This window comes from Melozone crissalis, unplaced genomic scaffold (genome assembly GCF_028551555.1).
Source record: "Melozone crissalis strain CALT ecotype California unplaced genomic scaffold, PUWL_Pcris_2 ptg000013l_1, whole genome shotgun sequence".
Taxonomy (NCBI): Eukaryota; Metazoa; Chordata; class Aves; order Passeriformes; family Passerellidae; genus Melozone; species Melozone crissalis.
In genome coordinates this window covers 44,551,927-44,572,072 of record NW_026535791.1, presented here as the reverse complement: position 1 = coordinate 44,572,072, position 20,146 = coordinate 44,551,927, and the positions used below count along the sequence as shown (strand labels likewise).

Sequence of the window (20,146 nt, the reverse complement as noted above, 5' to 3'; positions counted from 1 at the left end):
CATCTTAAACTCCCATTAACCTCTGCACTGTACAAGAACACCCTTACATCAGGCTAATTAATGGGGCAGCAGGTGTCAGTGAGCCACTGCTCAGGGCTTGCTGTGCTTACAGGGGAGATTTACTCTTCCGTCACCACGAAGAAAATGTATGTGTGTATGTGTGTGTGCAGATGAATAGATAATTTATTGTACTTATGGTTCCAAAAACCTAGGAAGGATCAATGAAAGCCCTGTTATATTTCCATGAATTTAAAGGCCCTGAGACCTTACAACACTGTTGATATTTCTACTCATTCTGAATACCAAAAGACCTGGTATAATTATTTTTGTGAAATAGCTTCAGGAATGTTCCCGGTGCTGAATTCAACAGTAATTGCAATTGCAATATGTAGAATCAAATGTAATTTTGTTCTAACTAAAGAAAGGCCTTTTACTTTATTTTCTCTTTTGCTTTTCAAGGAAAGGCACAGTGAATTTTTAATACTTCACTGACACTTGACTCTGAGTGATGTTAGCCTGCTATTGTAAAAAGTATGACCTTCTTCAGAACATTATTAGCAAAATACTCTATGTGAACACTCAATATTGTTTAACTTAAAAATACAGATTGTGCTTCTATCAGTAAAAATGGCTGGTACAAACCTAAAAGTCTGGTAGTGTACTGAGCTGTTTGTGCTCATAAATATAGCAGAGGATCTCTGGTAGGCAGCTAGCTAGGGGAGATCTTGTGTCTTTGTATAAAACAGCTATGCCTTTATTATCCCTAAATGCTGAGGAAGAAGGAGAGCCAATGTGGCCTTTTTACTTCAACAATTCTCTTTATAATCATGCTTTCCATGTTGCTGGAATAAATCTCCTGGCCCCTCTATTCAATCACAAAAAGTTAAAGACCAAAAGCAAGAAAGAAGGATTACTGCATAGGAATAAGACATTTCACATGAGTTTGCTTTATTCTTTTGCCCATGCAGACTCCTCCCCCCACCCCCCTTCCTGTAATTCTTTTATATGGTTGTTTGCTTTGCTTTGGTTTTGGTTTGTTGGGTTTTTTTTTTGTTCAAAGAAAGCATGCAAGTCAAACTAAGGCTTTTCCCATGAAAAAGTGTGGCCTTTGTGAAGGTGTATACCTTCAAGTTAGTGGATTCTATCACGGAAGGAAGTTCCCCTCACCCTTCTGGAACAGCTAATTCCCTGCACTATCCAGGACACCAGACTGGGCAGTCCTAGTAATGCCTTCTGACCTCTTTTTTTTGTGTGCTCTGTAGCAATGCACTGTTTTAAAAAATAAAAATCTCACTCCTCACAAACTGCTTGGGAGGAAAGTTTATTTTATGGAGTTTCTCACCTCTCAAAAATGCTGAGGGAAGGAAGGACTATTAATTTTTGGGGGAAAAAAGAGGTAGAAAATAAAGGTTTTTACCTCTCCCTCCTATCTCTTGGAAATGCACTGTGCTTGTAATAGAGAAAGGAATGTGCTCTTGGCAGGGGCATGGCAGAAGGGCTGATGAGGATCTGATGAGAATCTGCACAGCCTTTGAAATAGCAGAGGTAGATGCATCAGAGGGTAATTTGGGCTGGTTGGACAAAGGAAAATACACACTGCCCAACAGCAGTGGAAGACTGAAAACAACTGAATGCCAAGAAAACCTTTCAAGGATTGGGAAGAGTTCTCTGTTGTAGCCCCTAAAACCTCACCTGTTGCTCATGGCAGGCCTTGCCCTGTTTGCACAAAGGCTCAGGCTTGAAGCCCATGCAGCAAACTCTATCCTATCTCCCCTGTCCAGTCTTCCTTTAGGCAGGTATTTTATTATATGACAGCCCTTGATGTCTCTTCTCAGTGATTACAGGAATGTTTACATCGTGTGCAGCAGGAATTTGAGTGATAAATGCAAGAACTGCAAAGGCCAGGGCAGATGCAAAGGGGCAGCAGTGTGTCAACAGTTACACATTGCTGCTCCTTGTGGCACAGCTTGGTATTCTTCCACCTCCACCTCCTATGCTGAGCAAACTCTGGTGCAAAGAACAGCATTGGAAGAGATGTGTGCTGGTGCAACTGACTTTCATTAGTTATTCCTGAGAGAAAGGGCAAATCACCCACAGCTAGCTCTATTCATTATGACAGAGAGTGGGAGGAGGATTAGAGGATCCTGAACTGGCAGAGTTTTAAAAGAGAAGGACATTGACTTATGTTCAGGCTGTGTGTTGTCACCTGGATGCTGGCCTAGGGCTCGTGCAGCCATGGAGACGATGCTGGCAGCAGACACTTGAGCCAGCCTTGCTCTGAGCACAAGGAGTGGCTCCTAGGCTCCCACCACACACCGTGCTTGTGCAATACGCAAATTGTCTTTTAACGCTGCAAACATTGCATTAGCTGGAGGTAAATGTTAGCCACAAGCAAGGAAACAAAGCCTTTTATCCACCAATAATGCAGATAAGAAAAGATATGGGTAAAGTGTACCAGCTTCAGTGAGAGACAGATGAAAATGGATAGCAAATTATCATTTAGGCAGCCAACCATTTGTGGAAATACCACATTTTGTTGGTGTTTTGATGGACATCAGTGTAAAGTGCTAACAGCAAAGAACACATGAAATCATATATTTTGCAAAGCAATACTTTTTGTTTACTGATACACACTATTTGAACAAAATGGAAGGAGATGATTGTCTGCCCAATTTTTAAAACAAAAGGCAAAGTTGCATACAAAAAATGAAAGGGCGGGTTTTTTTCCTGATTTGGCATGAAGTTTATTTTTTTATATTTTATTTAGACTTGGTAGTACCAACCAGTGCAAAAATGTCTCAGAAAATGTCTTCTCTGGTTAAATTATTTTTAATAATTCACAAATGATGAGGACACAGCTAGAATATATACTGTGGAGTTGCTGACATATGGTAGAAAGGCAGAATGACCAGGTGCTGGCACTCTGGATAAAGATGGCTGTGTGTATGTAAGCGTGCACTCAGGTGCATTTATTCCCTTGATTTAGAAATTGGAGGCCAAATAAAAAATGGTCTGAAGCAGGAAAATGTATGGCTTTGGAAATGGTGTTGCAGTTGTTGTGAAATTCTTCTGTCTTTTTTATGAGTTTTTTGGATGTCTTTATATAGACTAATGAGATTCCCAGAGACCTGCTCCTCACTCATGTGGACACTCCTAATACCTGGGCTCATATGTGCTGTGCTGGCTATTCCCTATGCTTTTTAGACCTCCTCTTTCAGGTGATTTATCTTAGAAAGCAAAGCTCAAGATGATGGCTGCCCTTTGGAAATTATTTCATAATTGGACATACTGTGAGAGATTTAGTTTTGGCTAGGCTCAAGCCTTGTCACCTGGGAGCACTGAAAGCTGTTTGAGAGTCTGAAAGGAGGGGACAATGATCTCTGTTAGCAGGAGGATGTCTGAGCAGAGAGGTGTGTTGAACAGCAGGGTTTCTTGGGCTGTGTGAATACCTGCCTGCTGCCCTACACTTCCCTCTGCCACACCCTGCACAATGTTTTCAGCACAAGGTCTCCCCTGGCTGCAGAGATAAAGCTCTGTGTGGGAGGCAGGAGATCACAACACACTTTTGAACCTGTGCCATACCAAGGCAGGGCACCCTGGGGCAGTGTCCAGGTGGTGCCCTTGCTGATGCACATGCCAGAGAGCTGGAGTGCCTCCAGGGTTGGGAAAGCACTGCTGATGTGCCTGCGGTGGCAGAGGACCATGGCAGGCACTCTGGGCTTGCTCCCTCTGGAGACTGTGAGCTGTCCTGTTTCTGCAGTCCAAGTGACAGGAGAAGAGGCTGTGTGGCCTCTGGATAGTGCCTTCGCTTCAGGTCTGAGTCCTCAGAGAGGGGGAGGATGAGAAAAGGCTGCCTCGGTCTTTGCTCCAGGCACTTAGGATGGTTTTGTGTTGGTTACTCTCTCAGCTAGAGGAGTATCTCTGAGTATTTGGGTTTTCTTTATATCCCCAGAATCCCTGCTTTATCTTCTTTTTTCTTTCCCATCCCAAATCTTCAAAGCTGGGTAATACCAGAGGGAATGTTTGTGTATACAGTGATGTTCTGAGAAAAGGGCAGCTCTTTGTCTCATGTAAAATAATTTCTCCATATACAGATTTTTTAACTCCTCATGTTTCTACTGGAAAAGAAATATTCTTATACAAAAGAGAAATGAAAGATGTAAATTGTTGTTGGTTTTTGAATACCCACTTTTGAGTGTACTGTCATTTGGAATGGATAAGAAGGGAAATAAAAACTTTCTGTGCTGCTGCATTCCATCTCTATTCTCTGCAGTGGCATAGTCTCAGATATATTTCTTGTATCTCAGCTTATCTAGAAAGGACCTAGGAAGGAAGGAAAGTGAAAAAAATTCTCTGCTGGGAAATATAGCAAAAATACTCTTATAAACAGGTAATATTTAGCAGTTTGTCATCAGACATTATATTTTGCTTATAAAAGCTCATAATAAATTGATAAACCAAGTATCTCTAGTATTCCACTGTGAAAAGAACCACACATACAATGTGGAAAAAACAAAAGAGGAAAAGGGTGTGACTGCAAGTGGTGTGGTAAATCTTGCCCTTGCTAACAAGGGAGAAGCAATGCCGGTTGCTTCTTTAGGATGAAAATCCTGCTGAGTTTTCAGATCACAGGATGATTTAATTAAGTGATGGACTTCAGTAAATCCTTGGGGAAACTGGAAATGAGAAAGCTCAGCAGCCAAGCCTCTAGATCCAAGCATAAGCGCACAATGAATGCCACCCATCCCAGTGGGTGCCAAATTCAAAGCTGCTGGATTTTGTCAGTATTTCGTTGCACAGCTCTTAAGCTTGTAGACCATTGTAGATCTTAAACAAAGCTTTGAGAGTGAAAAAACTTGGCTCCAGAGCAAAAACTGCAATCTCTGTTTACATCAGGGAAATGACAAGCAGTTACAGTCATATCAGGGGTAAACTCTGGATTTTCTTGTTTCTCCTCTTAAGTATCATGTTTTAATCAAATCTTTCCTATGATGAATACATTAATACTGGAAAGCTTATTGCAGATGTTGAGGAAAAGGCTTGAAAGATTGAAAATCTGCCTAAAGATACCGTTAAAATACATTATACTGAAAGAAAAAGGGAAGATATAGATAGTATGCTTCTCTGAGTTTCTATATTTGGGAAAAAAATAGGATTATCTCCTGGTGTTGGAAACCAGTGTTTTCACCAAAGGAAGCATTTAAAAGGAAGCCCAGTTTCTCTCATGTTAATAAAAACCACACAGTAAATTTTGAGGTAGAAATGAATGTGATTGCCTACAGCTGGGCTTGGTGGGACACTAAGGCAGGCAGTGCTTGGCTTGCAGAGCATCACAGAGGGATCTCTGGCAGCTGCTGGATGCTCAGCAAGGACCAGTATTGCTTCACACTCTCTTGGGGTACTGCTCCAATGCAAACCATCACCTGGCAAAGTACTCAAGTGTCAGCTTCAGTGTTTGCTCAAAACCAGGGTTTTGAGCAAACACTAAAAATGAATCTGTTGACTTTTGAGCATTTTTCTGAAAAGCTGAACACCAGCACACTGCCCAGAAGCATTTTGTGAGTTCGTGCAGTCCTCTCTGTTGCCTGCTGATTCCCCCCCACCCCATGCCCTTCTCAGTTAAGGAAGCATGTGTCCATTCATCCTTTGATGCAAACAAACAAGTCTCCTTTGGTAACAGAAGGCACAAAACTCTTCCTGCATCCTCAGTATGGGGCAGGTGGCTGCACCTCGCTGCCCTTGTCATGGTGTGTGTTTGCACAGCATAGTGACTGCTGCAAGGGCTGCTGTCACCTCTTCCTCCGTGTCAGCCACCACTGGCCAGGGACAGTCACACCCAACCCTGGGTTCAGGCTGGAAACTTGTCTTTTGAACTGAAAACCAAATCCTTATAATGGCATGATGAGTTGAGAGGCAGTTTTTATTAAAAACCTTAGTGACACCCCACTGCAAAGCCAGTACTGCTTATCCAAACTTACAGGATTTATTTCCCATAATTTAAAATAGCCATTTCCTTGCTGAGGCTAAAGGAGTCTCTGGGCTCCTGCACAGGAGGTTGAGGCCACTGCTATTTGTGCCTGGTGTCTCCTGCACTCAGGTGCCTCTGACCCACACCTTGGGTTGCTTCTGCCTCACTCCAAAGTTATCTCACCTGGACAACCTTCCTCCCTGCTCACAGCTCCGGTCTCTTGGGCAGCTCTCCCACAGCAAGGCAGCCAGGTTTTACCCCAGGTGACACTGAGCTGTCTAGGGATGACTCTGGCAGCAGTGGTGGGCCCTGGTGTTATGGAAATTACACATGCCAGCACAATAACTGGGTTCAATTAGGCTTCTGCTCAATCAATAAGCTGAAAGCCAGATTCCTCTGTAAAAGTATTTTAAAAGTACTTTTTCTTAATAGCATTACAACCTGAGTTGGGCATCTCTCAAGAAGGTCCTTAAACAAAGAAATCCCTGGATAAAGCAGTACATGGAAAAACAGTATCTTTAAACCAAAATTTGTGTGTTTTGCTGGCAAGCAACAAATAATCTACATATTGGACAAATTTAGAACCCCCAGGTAATATATCTTTCTGATTTTCTCTTGTCACTCTGACACATGATCCTTAAAATAGTTGCAGATGTCAGAGGCTCTGGGTCCACAAATACACTTGCTACTATATTTTATTATAATAAATAATAAAAAATATTATTAAGATTCTGGACAGTTATTCCCCTGTAGCTCAACAGTACCCATTACAATCTTTTCTAGTAGTTATTGTATGCTACTCTGGTCTCTGTCTACATTCCTGTACTTTAGGTCAATTTACTCAACTCCTCACAAGCTCTAATCACACTTTGGGAGTTATCTCTCTCTGATTATAACAATCCCAACTAGGATCAATCTGAGGCCAGACAGCCCAACTTTCCCTTGCCAGTAGGTCAACTCTACAAGTTTTTTAAATTGTTTTATCTTGCTCTTGAGGATGGAACAACCTCTTCAGCAACAGGCCAGCATTGGCCCTGGATGGGTGATATCCAGAACAAATAATATTAAATAATGATGCACATTGACTTGCATCTTCCCTTAACCTAGGAATTCAATTTCCCCACATAACCCAATCCCCAGGATTCCAGGGGTGATGGAATATGAGGACCACATACAAATGCACAGGTAGTGGCCAAGCACTTCCTTCTCGCAAGCCAGGGCTCCAGCCCTGTACTCCTGCAAGAGTCACAGTAGTGGAGGGCTGCCTTCCTCTGGGTAAGACACACATTCTTAAATAATGTTAGAAACCAGCAAAAACATGGTGGGCCCAAAGAATTGCTGCATGAGTAGAGAAAGAGAGTGAGGATCTTGCTTCAAAATGCTAGACTAGCAAGAAGAGAGCCCATTCAAGGTTCGATGTCCTTCTGTTTCCCCTAAGTGAGGAGATTTGTGCTGCACCCCTGGTCACATAGTAGTGTCCCTCAATGTTTGAAGCATCCAGAGGAAGCACTTTTTTTGTGACCTCAGATGTCACAAACTAAATCACACTAATCTTTGCATGCAATATGGTGGAGCTAACTTTTTTTAAAATTGGTTTTATTCTCTAGAAATTTGGCTGCCAAGATTTGAGACAGGAACATAGTTCTGGTTTGTCAGGAGTATAGTATATTATCTGATTGAATTTTGCCAGAGGGAACATGTTTATACTTGCCTGCATGTTTCCAACAAACATTGTCACTGTGTGGGAGTTTATCTCCCAGTGGCTTTGCTGTTGAGGACTAGTGAAGTATGGCATACAAACATTTGGACAAAAAATAATATACCCTCACCTGAGTGCAGCTGAATGCAGCAGGCTGATGCCAATGAACCACAGATGGGGATGTGAGTTATGTCATCCACAATTTATACAGAGACTGTAGAATCCCACTTCTGGATGTGTGCAGCTTATAGATGCCACAGGGCATGCATATAAAGCTGAAGCTTTAAAGATACTGATTCACATTCCTGCCATTGCTACTGCAACGTGACAGCAGGAATCTGAGACACCCTGTTTAACAATTGACTGGGTATGCCACAGCCCACAATACATATTTATCTGCCACCTCCCAGTGGACATTTACTTTAAAAATAAAGGTATCCTAGGTCACAGAATTGTTTGTGTTGAAATGGACCTTAAAGAACACCTAGTTCCAACCTCCCTTCCATGGGCAGGGACACCTTCTACTAGACTGGGTTGCTCAAAGCCCCATCCAGCCTGACCTTGAATACTTCCAGGGTTGGGGTATCCACAGCTTCTCTGGGCAACCTGTTCCAGTGCCTCACCACCCTCATCCATTTGTTTTTTTCTAGGGTAAGTTCCTTATTAATTCTCCATACTTCGGGCAGGTGCCCTTGACCAAAAGTTGCTCACTCTCATGTTTGTGTTAATTCTGATTTGGTAGCTGGTGTGTGGTGGCAGGGGATGTTTCACACCCAAGCTGTGGGTCTGGCTGGTGCAGCAGCCCTGGAGCTGCCAGCCAGCAGAGGTGCCTTTGCTGTGGCTGTCACTGTCTTGCAGCCCTGCACTGTGGCCCAGCCCACGTGGCTGCAGATGGCTCAGGTGATGTGGTTTTGTGTTTTAGATTTGAGTAATAAAGGTTTCATTTCCATTTCACTACCTTGTTGGATTAACAAGCCTTATTCTTTAAGTCTCCTGGTACTTCAGTGGATCAAAACAGCCATGGTCTACTCACCCTCCCATGCAGGTTGTGGCATGAGCATCTGCCTCTGTTCCAGCCCAAAGAGTGACTGTACAGCATTTAACTCACTATCCAGTCAATGGCATCCATGACTTTCTTCTCCCTTGACCATGAAATTATGGCTCTCCAGATGAAGAAAAGAGAGCACAAACAGACTACTGCACCAGAAATATAATTTAAATTACAAATAAATTGTCTTCAGAGTTTGGACATGTACAGTTTTGCAATTATTTTTTCGTTTAGGAACCTTAATAAGCAAAGTAATATTTCGCTCTGAAAAGCAAAGAAGAGAGAAGAAAATTAGAAAATAACTTTTTTTATTTTTACTTGTATTTCTCTGTAACTAATTCTCCCTAACTCTGTTATCTATCCAAAAAGAAAGGAATGGAAGGAATCACTATCTTTCCCCAAGTTTCTTTAGAAAGAAGAAAAACTGTAATCTACAGAATACTTAAAATTGGACATAAATAAGGGAAAAATATGCAGGGTTCTCTACTATTATTACTTGTACACTTGCTCAAATGCTGTCATTTTGTCTCTGGACCCGAATGGGCTGAGAAAGGGAGAAGCAAAGTAGCCCATCTCCCCTAACACATATTTTTAGAAGCATTCAAGAATTTACCAAAGTCAGTCTTGAGACAGGAGGGGCTGGAGGACTAAACTGTCGTGTACTATTGTCTTCTGAAAGTGGAAATAGTCTGTGTAATCTCTTATACCTCTCTATAGCCTAATAAGTACCATATGGGATATTTTTATATATTATGTATATTTAGGTATAATATACACACACATAAATTTAGACATGTATAGAGACATATTATGTAAGCATAAACATAATATTCTATTCTATATCTTTATATTTTAGCAACTTGCCTTATGTATGTATACACATATATAGTGAAGTACTGTTATTTTGTTGATACAACTAATAGTTTTTGTTCCTCCTTTAGTGATTGCCACATGAGTTCCTCAAGGACAATGGACCCTAAGATGAGAGAGGCTGAAGGAGATGGAGAGGACAATTCAGGTATAATTTCACTCTTCCCTGGTAAAGGAAAAGTGCTGTGGCTTCTTGAGCTTCTATGCCTTAGCTCTCTCATAGAAGTGAGTTTGTTTGTTTAGAGAACACATTCTGCCTTTCTCTTCACCTTTTTCCAAGAGCTGTTACATGTTTTCAGCATTTTCAGAGGCTTGAAATAAGATTTTTATAGCATCTTGTGACCAAACTGAATTTTTTACCCAACAAGGTCCGGGAGGGAAGGAAATGCTGACAGGGATGCCTTGCAGTACTGTCATGACAACTTAAACAGGCCAGGCACAAGTTGTTGGAATTCTTGAGGAAAACACTGATTTAATTTGAAATAGTTTCCTTCACAGAGCTGCAACTGATCCTAATTTAGGTCTTTCCTCACTGAGCAGACTAAAATTGCTTTTCAAGGTTATTGCTTAATTCCTAGATTACTACTTTGTGATCCACTGAATCTTGTAATCAGCATTAAAAATATTCTTGATATATTATAAACCCAAAATTTTAACAACATTAGCCTCCCAACACTGTGCATTCACCTATGATTGCCTTTTCTACATTTAAATTGGTTTTGGTAGCATTGCTCTTATCACTATTTAGCTTGCTGAACAAAGGCATTGGGTTTCCAAGTAATAATTTCTTTTTCATATCCCAGACAGTTTAGACAAAATTTCTCCTTCACAGTTTAATTACCTCAAGAGGCAAGTAGAAACTCTATTAGGAATGATTCTACACCATTGGTTATTTCTTATGTCTCATAAACATTGTAATCCATTCTCCAAGATAACAGTAATTTCATACTATCAGTACAGTCTTGAAAGATATTAATGCAACAGTGGACTGTGTCACATTTTCCAGGAAAAATCCACTTATACAAAAAATTATAAAGAAATGTTATTGTTCAAAAATTTGCACATGCTGCTGGTTGCATCTTCTTTATGTTTCTTCTCTTAGGAAAGAAAAAATCAAAGTTCAAATCTTTCAAAAAGTTTTTTGGTAAAAAGAAAAGGAAAGAGTCGTCATCTTCTGTGAGCAGCAGTCTGAAGCTGTGCCAGTCAACAAATGATGTCGCGGCCTCTCATGACACACGCACTAGTTATGATTCTGAAGATGAGCTTGAGTAAGTCTTTGGGCTCTGTTTGGTAAACAAACACAAAATTGCTACAATGTCTGTAGATTAAAGACTCCCCAATATTGCCTCCCCCCTTGTTCATAGTGCTGTATTTTCAAATAGTTGCTTTTGCCAGGAAAGTACAAATTAAAATGGTTGATGCAAGGCAAATCAGAAGGGAATTGAGTGGGGTGTAGCAAGAAATATTAATGTAAAAAGCTTTCATTTAATCATAAATAAGCGTTGGGTTATAATTTCAAAAGAATGTAATTCCCATCTTCAAAAATGAATTAGATAATCAGTTTATATCCTACCAGGATATAAACCTTATGCCCCTAAAATGTAGTTACTAAGGATTGTTAGAGAAGGTTGGATGACTAACCATTTATGCCAGGGTTTGAAAGCAAGGAAGGAATAATGGGATGACTGCAACTGAAATGAGCAGGATCCAGAGGCTCTGAAGCCTTCTTTTCCTCTGTGTACATGGGATTCTTCTGACCAAAGTAAAAATGTCTGCATTAGAGTTCTACCACAGATCCACAGAATGGTATGAGTTGGAAGGGTCTTTAGAGATTATCCAGTTCCAGCCTCTCTGCCATGGACAGGGATAGTTAGTTATCAGCTGCCTTTTCTAATCAGAGAGAAGTCAGCATTACTAACAAAGATTGTGTCATCCTTATGCATGAAATAGGCTCTGGAAGTGCCTATATCTTCCCACTGAATGTAAACAGGAGCCTGGGATAGCCACCTCCAATGTAAATAGCTGCAATTTGATGTCTGAAGTTATACTAGATGAGTCCCATCCTGTGTACCTCTGCCTCTGAAAACCCTGTCTTCATGTTACCCACTATGAAAAGTGATCATGAAAAGCCCAGTCCAAATATTCAGATATGTCTCTGGACAGACAGGTGGACTGAAGAGCCCCTTCGATAACCAAAGAGCAAGTCTTTGCCTTGGTGGATGTTGTGCCCCTCAGAACAATCCTCCTGGTCCTCAAGCAAGGGGTGCTGCTGTGCCCAGGAATGGGAAAGGAAACCATCCCGGCCATTTAAAACGACATTATTCGATGTGGCCACCAGGCAGCGCCAAACAACCAAAAGAAATTATTAACAATCTTTTTTTTTCTCTCTCTCTCTCTTTGATGGTTTGGTTTTGTTTTTGTCTTTTTGCTTTCATGGCATTGTCAATAGTAATGTTAGTTAGTCCAGCTTGAAGCCCTCAGAGTTGTGGGCTGGCAGCACCAGGTGGTGTGAAGTTCTGTTGTTTGACAACTTACTAAGTCCTGTAAGATGTGGATGGTGAGATTTTCTTTCCCCCATGTGTGCCTTAACAAGGTCATGTCTGGGTGGGTGCCATCTCTGGCTGTTCTGGCCATATTCCTGTGCTGTAACCTGAAGCGTTGTAACATTATTGTTTCTTAATATTTATGTTGACAGACAAAGACCAGGAAATTATTTGAAAGGAAGGAAAATTAATTTGAACACTCTTAATCTGAGGAGACATGAAGGGTACTTCCATTATGTATCTGGGAGGGATGCACCTGCTAGAAAGAGGAAATGAGGATGGGATGCTGGGATAAATGTGCCCACGCAGTGACACTGCCTGTGAGTGACACTCACCCTTGTTGAGTGCTGGTGCAGGGGGCACCACTGCAGCCCTGGCTGGCACCTACTCTGCAAATTGCTATAGATCTGTCTGACCTTGGATGCTTTGCACAGATCACATTTGCACTCAGATAAATTGTTCCTCTAATGTCTCTAACGCATTAAGCAGACGTAGCAGGCTTTCCTTCCTTCTGCAGCAAGAACGTAGATCAACTCTTTCCTGCCATTGTTTTATCAAACATATTTATAGCAGCCACTGTGGGGAAAATGTTACTGTCTGCCATGATTGTTTTTGTTTGTCTTCAAGGTTCCTATGACAGTATCTAGGATCCAGAAATACAGTTCTTTTTTCTTTTCTGCTCAATTCACTTGATAGTTACATAAACCCAGACAATTATCTATTCTGCACTCATTTACCATTTCATGGCTCCCTGATTTAAAAAATTAGAAAAAGGTACTCTTAAAAAATGCTGTGTGCACACATTTCTTGTCCCTTCTCAGTCAGGGTACGAGCTAAGCTGAGGAAAATGAGCACAAGGAACCTCCTAGCAGCTAGCTGTCTCTCTGTGGGCCACCTCTACCATTCCCATAGAGGAGCATGGTGCTCATACCCCACATGCACCATTTGCAAAAGAAGTTGCATAACACTTGCATCAGAAGTAGGAAACAGAATATAAGAGAAACTGCCCACAGAGCATCTCCTACTTCCCCTAACTGGACCACAAAGATTGTCAATGAAAAAATGTGTTCGACAGGCTCATAAGAGAAAATCTGAGGGACCTTGATATAGAGCACAGCACCTTTTAAGGATTTATGCAAAGGATTCCATGTAAGGACTACATTGCCTGAAATGTTTTTGCTAATGATCTGTATGGCAGACATATATTAAATGCTTTACCACATTTAGATAGTAAAAAGTGCTTATTCTTTCTATGGTCAGTCATTTGCAAGACATGGTCTTGCATTAACTAGAAGTCTCAGTACAGACTCGTTTGTGTGAAGTCCATTTTGCACCTGGGCTTGCCTGTGGCACTGTGCCACCACCCAGCTGCTGGCTTCCACCCAGGGGCCAGTAGCTTTTTTCATAAGACATAACTCATCTTCTGGAGTTAAACTGTCTTTAACCTTGATTCAGTTTGCTAACATGGCAGATAACAGCATTTCTATTTTTTTGTTGTTTTTAAAGATGTTACTTAGATTACCCTGAATGGCTGTATTTATGGGAAGTCTGGAATCTTGTTTGTGGTGTTGTGCATCCCTGTATCCCCTTCCACCTTCAATAGACCCCTTGAGTTAAGAGAAATGGCAAAAAAGTTTGCATGTTTTCACTCATTTTTTATATTATTCTAGGACACATAAAGGCATTATGGGAAGCAGAGCTTTGTCACATGATAGCATTTTCATCCTGGAGACTGGGCAAGAGCCTGCAAGGCCAGTAAGAGTGTTTTCTCAAGAAAACATTTCTGATCGGATTAGAGCTTTACAGGTAACTTAGACAATATCATTTTTTTTCACATGCAAGAGATGGAATGTCTTTCCAGGCTTGATTTTTTTTTTGATAGTATTTGTAGTTGAATGTTTGATTAGTAAGAAATATCTGGCTGCAGTTTACATCAAATTATGCATATGCTAATTAGACAGCAGTATCTTGTCTTGGTTCTACATAAATGATAGCTGAAAAATGGGTAGTTTATTTGGCTCCCTAAGATAATGTGTCAAGTCAGATGTCCTGTGCCCTGGATCATTCAGCTGTGAAGTTAAAATAATGGTAACTCATTGACCTCAGCTAACAAATGTTCTGCGGAAACCTCCATCACTACCATAAGCTAATGTATTTTATGCCACACTGAAGCTGAAACTCCAGCCTACCATGAAATTGGGACCTCCGCCTCCATTTGGACCTCATGCAAAGAGAACAGAGGATGCTGGGACCAGTTCTGAAGATGATGGATTACCCAGGAGCCCTCCAGAAATGTCTTTGCTTCATGAAAGCCTAAGCTCGGGCATGAGACCGAGAGTGAGTAGTTCCAGTGTTGGCAAATGGGTGTTTAATGATTTGTTTTACCTATATGTGGATGGTAGAATACAGTATTTGGTTTTACATATCCCTATTTTACCTCTGAGCAATTCAGAAATACCTTACTCAAATTGGGAAAACACTCTCTCTCTGTAAACAGCTACTTAGAATCTGTATTCCTATTAAAACATAAATATCACACCAGAAAATGCAGAACTAGGAAGAAGAGTATGTGATTGTGTACACACATGGGAATGTTGTGTTTTTTATAGAGACTACAAAGAGCTTCCAGGCATAAAAAAATAAGGCTGAAAAATCTGTATTCCCCCTTGAGTGTGTTGATAAGAGAACTCCCTAATGTTCTTTTAGGTTGTCATTGGAAAAAGAAACATAAAATAATCTGATTTTTTTTAAATGATAGTTTTGTTAGACATTATTTCATTCTTTATCTGCATGTCTTACACTTTATGTTTGCAGTGTCCTTGCTAGTCCTTAAGAATGTAAAGAAAAACAACTTACATTGTCAGTACCTTTGTGCACTTTGTGTAGATGATTTCTGTGATTATATCCACCTTGTTTGTCATCTTTTACTGAATCTCTTCCTCATTCCATCCCACAGTTCTCTGACTCTCACAGGCACCTTAGCTCTTTGAGTTTAGCTGGAACAGGCAGTGAAGAAGAAGAACAGGTAACTTCTGCCAAATGTATTAAGGGACAAGTAATTATCCTTAGTGGTTTTTGAAAGAAATATTAAAAAAATATTATTTTGTTGCCTGTCTGCTGCAAAAAACATCTTTGTATGCATGTAATTGCCTGCCTGTCTGTTTGCTGTTTTAATGTCTGTCTGTCTAACATAAAAAACTATGATTATTTATCAACATAATTCTGATGCAAAGTCATCCCATTATTATCCCATTGATGATAATTAATGTCTCTAGAAAAGCTCATATCCTTTAGCAAACTTTAATCTCCAAGCACAACCAACCAGATTTAGACACTGAAGAGTGTCCATTTTTTCAAAGATGGGAAATTGCAGTAAAGGCTGTTTGAGTTACATGCACAGAATAAGGGAGAAGCTTATTGAAGAGACAGGAGCAGCTCTAGATCCTCTGAAATCTGCCCAGACCCTGCTTTGAGTACAAAGTTACCTCACACTGACACAGAAAGTGTTTCCTGATGACAGTGGCTGACATTGCTGCTCAGGAGTCTGAGTTCAGCCTTCAGTCAGATTCTGGCTGTGAATTTTGCTGAAGTGGTGTTTTTCAGAGCTCAAGTATAGGCGCATGGTTGGCTTTCTTCAATCAGAAGCCAGCCCTTCTGGCTGATTAAAGAGCTGTTTTGCAAAGCTCTGAAGAGTCCCTTTTAGCTGCCCACAGCTGGAGTCCTGGTGGAAACAACACAGGGGGTAAAGGGAAGAGCATTTTCTAGGAATAGGAGGAGGGGTGGAAGGAAATTGCAGAAATGAAATAGAGAAACTAGTCCTGAGCTGACCATTTCTTGGTAATTATGCAAAATGTATTTCAGGACCAGCTGCAGCAGGGCTCAGCAAAGATTTCTGGCCTTGCTTCTTAGATTCCACATGAAGCTGTTTGAAAAAACTGCTTATATGCAGTGCAATATTATTATTCTTAGAATAAAAACAACAAAACTCATGAAGGAAGTATTTCTTGAAAGCTGTTACGGGCTCACTGTAATTGTGCCCAGTCCAGATGCATGTTTGCTGAAAGAGGATTTATGTCTCCCTGTTGATCCATTAACATTACTTTCTGACTCACTTGCTGACTCCTGAGTCGTGGCGATGACTACACAGCTGTTTAGCTTTTTCCACATGCCCTATCATTTAGCTCAGAGTTCTCTTCAACCCAGGGTAGTTTGAGAGTGCAGCCAGAATGCAGCTCCATCTAAAGGCTTTCCTCCCATACCACAGGATCTACTACCTGACATTTCAGAGAAATTAGCCCTGCTTCTGGGAGCCAGAGGAGAGCAGTTCACAGGGCTGAGGAATTTTGCACAACCCAGTCCTGAGGTTTTGGGCAGCAGTGACACCTTGCTGTGTCTTGGCAGCTTTTCTGGATTGAAGAAAGGAATTACAACTCTCCTGTCTGGGCTTTGGGGATGGGGTTTCCTCCTGGCCCCCCACCTTGTGCCACCCAGCGCGACCAGCTGAAGGATGACTGAGCCATGTGCACATGACATTTGGAGAAAGGGTCTGCCAACTCTTTCCTTCTCCAGCAGGCTTTGTGAAAGCCAAACTTCATGGGACAAACAACTTCTGCAGCCGGCTCAGAGCTGGCATTCACTAAGGCTGCTGAAATTTAAGCAAGAAACCAGATTTTGGATTTTCCGGTGTAATGACCAACACTGAGCACTGCCAAGGAGAAGACATACAAAGTTCTCGAGGAAAAGCAGAAGCCAGAAGAAAGGCAGGCAAATAATGACGTGCTTTGAAAGAGAACATGTGCTGTGTTTTTATCATGGAGCTGAAATGTCAATGTATTCACTGTTAGCTACTAATGTATAATGCAGCCACCTATCGTTTGTTGTACATTAGTCATGTCTGACTACTAGACTGCAGATATTGTAGAGTTAAAATTAATGAGAGCATCCATTATCCATTATTCAGCATGTCTGAGCTACCTTCTTTTTCTTAAGTAGAAAGTATGATTAGAAGGTGTGGATCCAGCCTCTGCTAAAATCAATGGGAGTTTTCCCCTGGCCATTGAGCAAGCTGCAGCAGGCCCTCACTACACTACAGACTTTCTTTGGGCTGCAGTGCATATTGCAGAATTCTACTTGCAGATATTGCTGATGCTTTTTCTCTTCCAAAATAAGATGAACACAACCTGCCCTGCCGTTCTCCCATCCAACTTCCTTAGTAAAATACTACTTCCAGAAATAAAGAAAGAAGAAGAAAGAAGAATGCCCACAAAAGAAAGTGTGACAAAGGAGGAAATCTCCAAAGGAGTGAACCAGAATTTCAAGCCTACAAAGGGAGTGCTTTAATGAGTTGCCAGAGGTGATGTTAATGCTGAGACAGATAGTTTGGAAATACCATTTTGCCTATTTGCCAAACTGAATCTGCGAGGAAGGAGGAACTCTTTTTAGAGTTTATTTTAAATAAAATTTCCAGTGTTCTTGTTGCATTATCCCTGGAACTAGGGTAGTTTTTGGCGAAGCTCACAGGCAAGCTCAATTCCAGCTTTGTGAAAGTGTGACAGCCCTTGCAGCATTCAGGAGCTGTTTCTGGATGGGCTATTGGCCTCTAGTAGGAATTATCCATTGCTTCCTTCTCCAGAATAGTTTACTAATGAAACTTTACATTTCCAGTAAATGCAGATATAAATACATGAGGTAAAAACACAAGCTGACTTAAGTGTTAATGCCATGAATTCTTAATTTTTTTTTTTCTTTGGGAGGATATTGTAGAGTTGGAAAGGACCTGTTGACATATAAGAAGCTAAAGATACTCAGCACAAAACAGCTGTGGATAGGAGCATAGATAAAGATGCTAGAGGACAGACCCAGAAAGGAAAATGGCCCTTTAGGTTCTGTAACTGAGTACTCTTCGTAAATCTGTCTTCTAAAACATGCTGGCCATGTATTTGTGTGCTTTAGATCTTCCAGTTAGATGGGATTTGCTCCTTCCCCCTGGACAGTATATCATAATATTCTAGCAGCTAAAAATGCAGAATTGCTAACACCAGTACATCACATGCAGCTTTAGGAAATGCAATGTATTTTAAAGAAAAGTCAAAAAGAAAAAGAGGCAAACTTAAAATGGTAATAAATATGGCTACTTATTTGTAGAGTTGTTATTTTTGTGTCTTTGTTTCTTTGTTTGATTCTCCGTTTGGGGATTTTTTTTCTTTTTTCAGATTGCATTGGGTTCTTCTAGATCTCGCTCCACAGACGGCCAGCTGTTCCTTAGGCACGGAAGTAGCAAAGCTGGGACTCCCCGGACATCTGACAGCACCATCTCCCCTACAGCCAATTTTGACACTCCGCCTGAGCTTTCTGCTTTCTTGGATAATTCTGCTGCTAAGCATAAGCTTTTAATAAAACCCCGGAACCAGAGATCCAGTAGAATGAGAAAATTTTCTCAGGTACATGTGAAAATAAACAGTGTCACTTTTGACAAAAATCCAGAAAGTTCTTACTGGACTTTTTACTTCAAACTCAGATATGATAAATGAAAGTGCATACTATTTTTAAAAAGGCTATTTAAAAGTGTATAATATTTTTTAAAAACCACATCTTTTTTTCTAAACCATCCTAAATACAATTTATCTGATCCCTTGTCATATTTTGTGAACGGCATAGATTAGTTTTTCTTCTTGCTTTCTTTCCTTCCTCTCTTTTAGCACTGAAGCTTTCAACTTTTACTACAGTATTTAGACTTTATTGTTCATAGGTTTTTCCAATGTTTTAAATACAGTAAAACCATTAATTTGGCTTGCTTACTACCAGAAATATTATTCTCCCTGTCACAAAATATTACTAGCTGATATTCTGTATTCCCCAAATCTGTGAGTGGCCTTCCAGCTTGGTAGAGCACCGCTGTGAGCAGCACAATGATGAGGCCAGTTATTTAGAAAAACACATAAAGCAATAATTCAGCAATCAATCCTTCTTTTCCATTCTAACATCGTTACTAAAATATGATTGCTTTGTCCAGGCTGCCCATAACTGCCAGCTGACTGAGCCCTTCTGGATTCCCACAGAGAGTGTTCACATGTTTTGATAAAACAATTTTTCATATTTTCTTGCCCAGCTCTGCCTGTGCTCCTTGCTTTTGGCTAACTGATATCTTGTGCTTTTATGTTCTTGTGCATATGGATTGTGGATGCAGGTGGCATTGCAACTGGGGTTTTTTGCTGTTGCATTTACAGAACGAGAAGTCATAAGCACCCTGAAATATCTTTAAAGTGTAGGTTTTGTGTTCTTAGTGTTAGGGCCTACATCCAAAGTATATATTTACCCAACAAACTATGGGGAAACAGTGAGCTAATACAGGCACCATATGAAAAGGCATATTCAGCAGCTCACTACTGTGCTTTCAAATAATCCTGTGTACTTAGCCAGTCCTCACATCAAGTTTAATCACAAGACTTCACAGATAACTACATATGAATTTGTTAACTTTTAAACTAAATATGAATTTATAAACTTTTATCAAATAGTTTAACTCTTGAAAGAAAAAGAAAACTTTTACACAAAGGAAGCAAGGCTGTAGTGCTGTATGACAGTGGGATTAGAAACAAGACTGCCATATGGGGCAGATACTCAGCTGGAATGGAGTGTCATAACAAGATGGGTTTTTAGGCTTTTGCTCTTGCTTCTATGTACCCTTTCCTCTTCAGAGTCATGTTTAAGGAAGAATGGGTTGTTTTATTTTTAATGCTAGTATGGAGTAGCAAAATACAGAGACAGATTTTTCTCTTTCAAATGTTGCTTTTTGCCCAAGAGCAGCACAACATAGACAGTATGCTCTGGAGAATCAATTGCCAAGGACAGTCCAATGGCTGTTGTTCTGATGGACTTCCCATCTACAAGGGCATGAAAGCACTAGTTGTGCAGAAGGAAATGTCACACATTGCTTTTATATTGGTTAAATGCATATTTCAGAATCTGCTTAATTAAAAAAGCATCCAGCCCATAGGTTAAGAAAACTGCTAGCTCAG

The 20,146-nt window shown here is 40.6% G+C and overlaps 1 protein-coding gene across 5 annotated transcripts in view; it reads left to right on the top strand.

Moving 5' to 3' along the window:
- Positions 1 to 20,146, top strand: part of CRACDL (CRACD like) — a 62,938-nt gene that overhangs the window by 28,267 nt on the left and 14,525 nt on the right. For 4 of the 5 annotated variants that reach the window (XM_054272014.1, XM_054272013.1, XM_054272015.1 and 1 more), the window contains 6 exons: positions 9,657 to 9,733; positions 10,688 to 10,853; positions 13,799 to 13,934; positions 14,301 to 14,465; positions 15,085 to 15,153; positions 18,341 to 18,568. In XM_054272014.1, the coding sequence (XP_054127989.1) occupies positions 9,667 to 9,733; positions 10,688 to 10,853; positions 13,799 to 13,934; positions 14,301 to 14,465; positions 15,085 to 15,153; positions 18,341 to 18,568 (831 nt within the window). In that variant the 5' untranslated portion in view covers positions 9,657 to 9,666. The remainder of the gene's footprint in view (positions 1 to 9,656; positions 9,734 to 10,687; positions 10,854 to 13,798; positions 13,935 to 14,300; positions 14,466 to 15,084; positions 15,154 to 18,340; positions 18,569 to 20,146) is intronic. The other variant, XM_054272016.1, reaches the window with a different exon arrangement.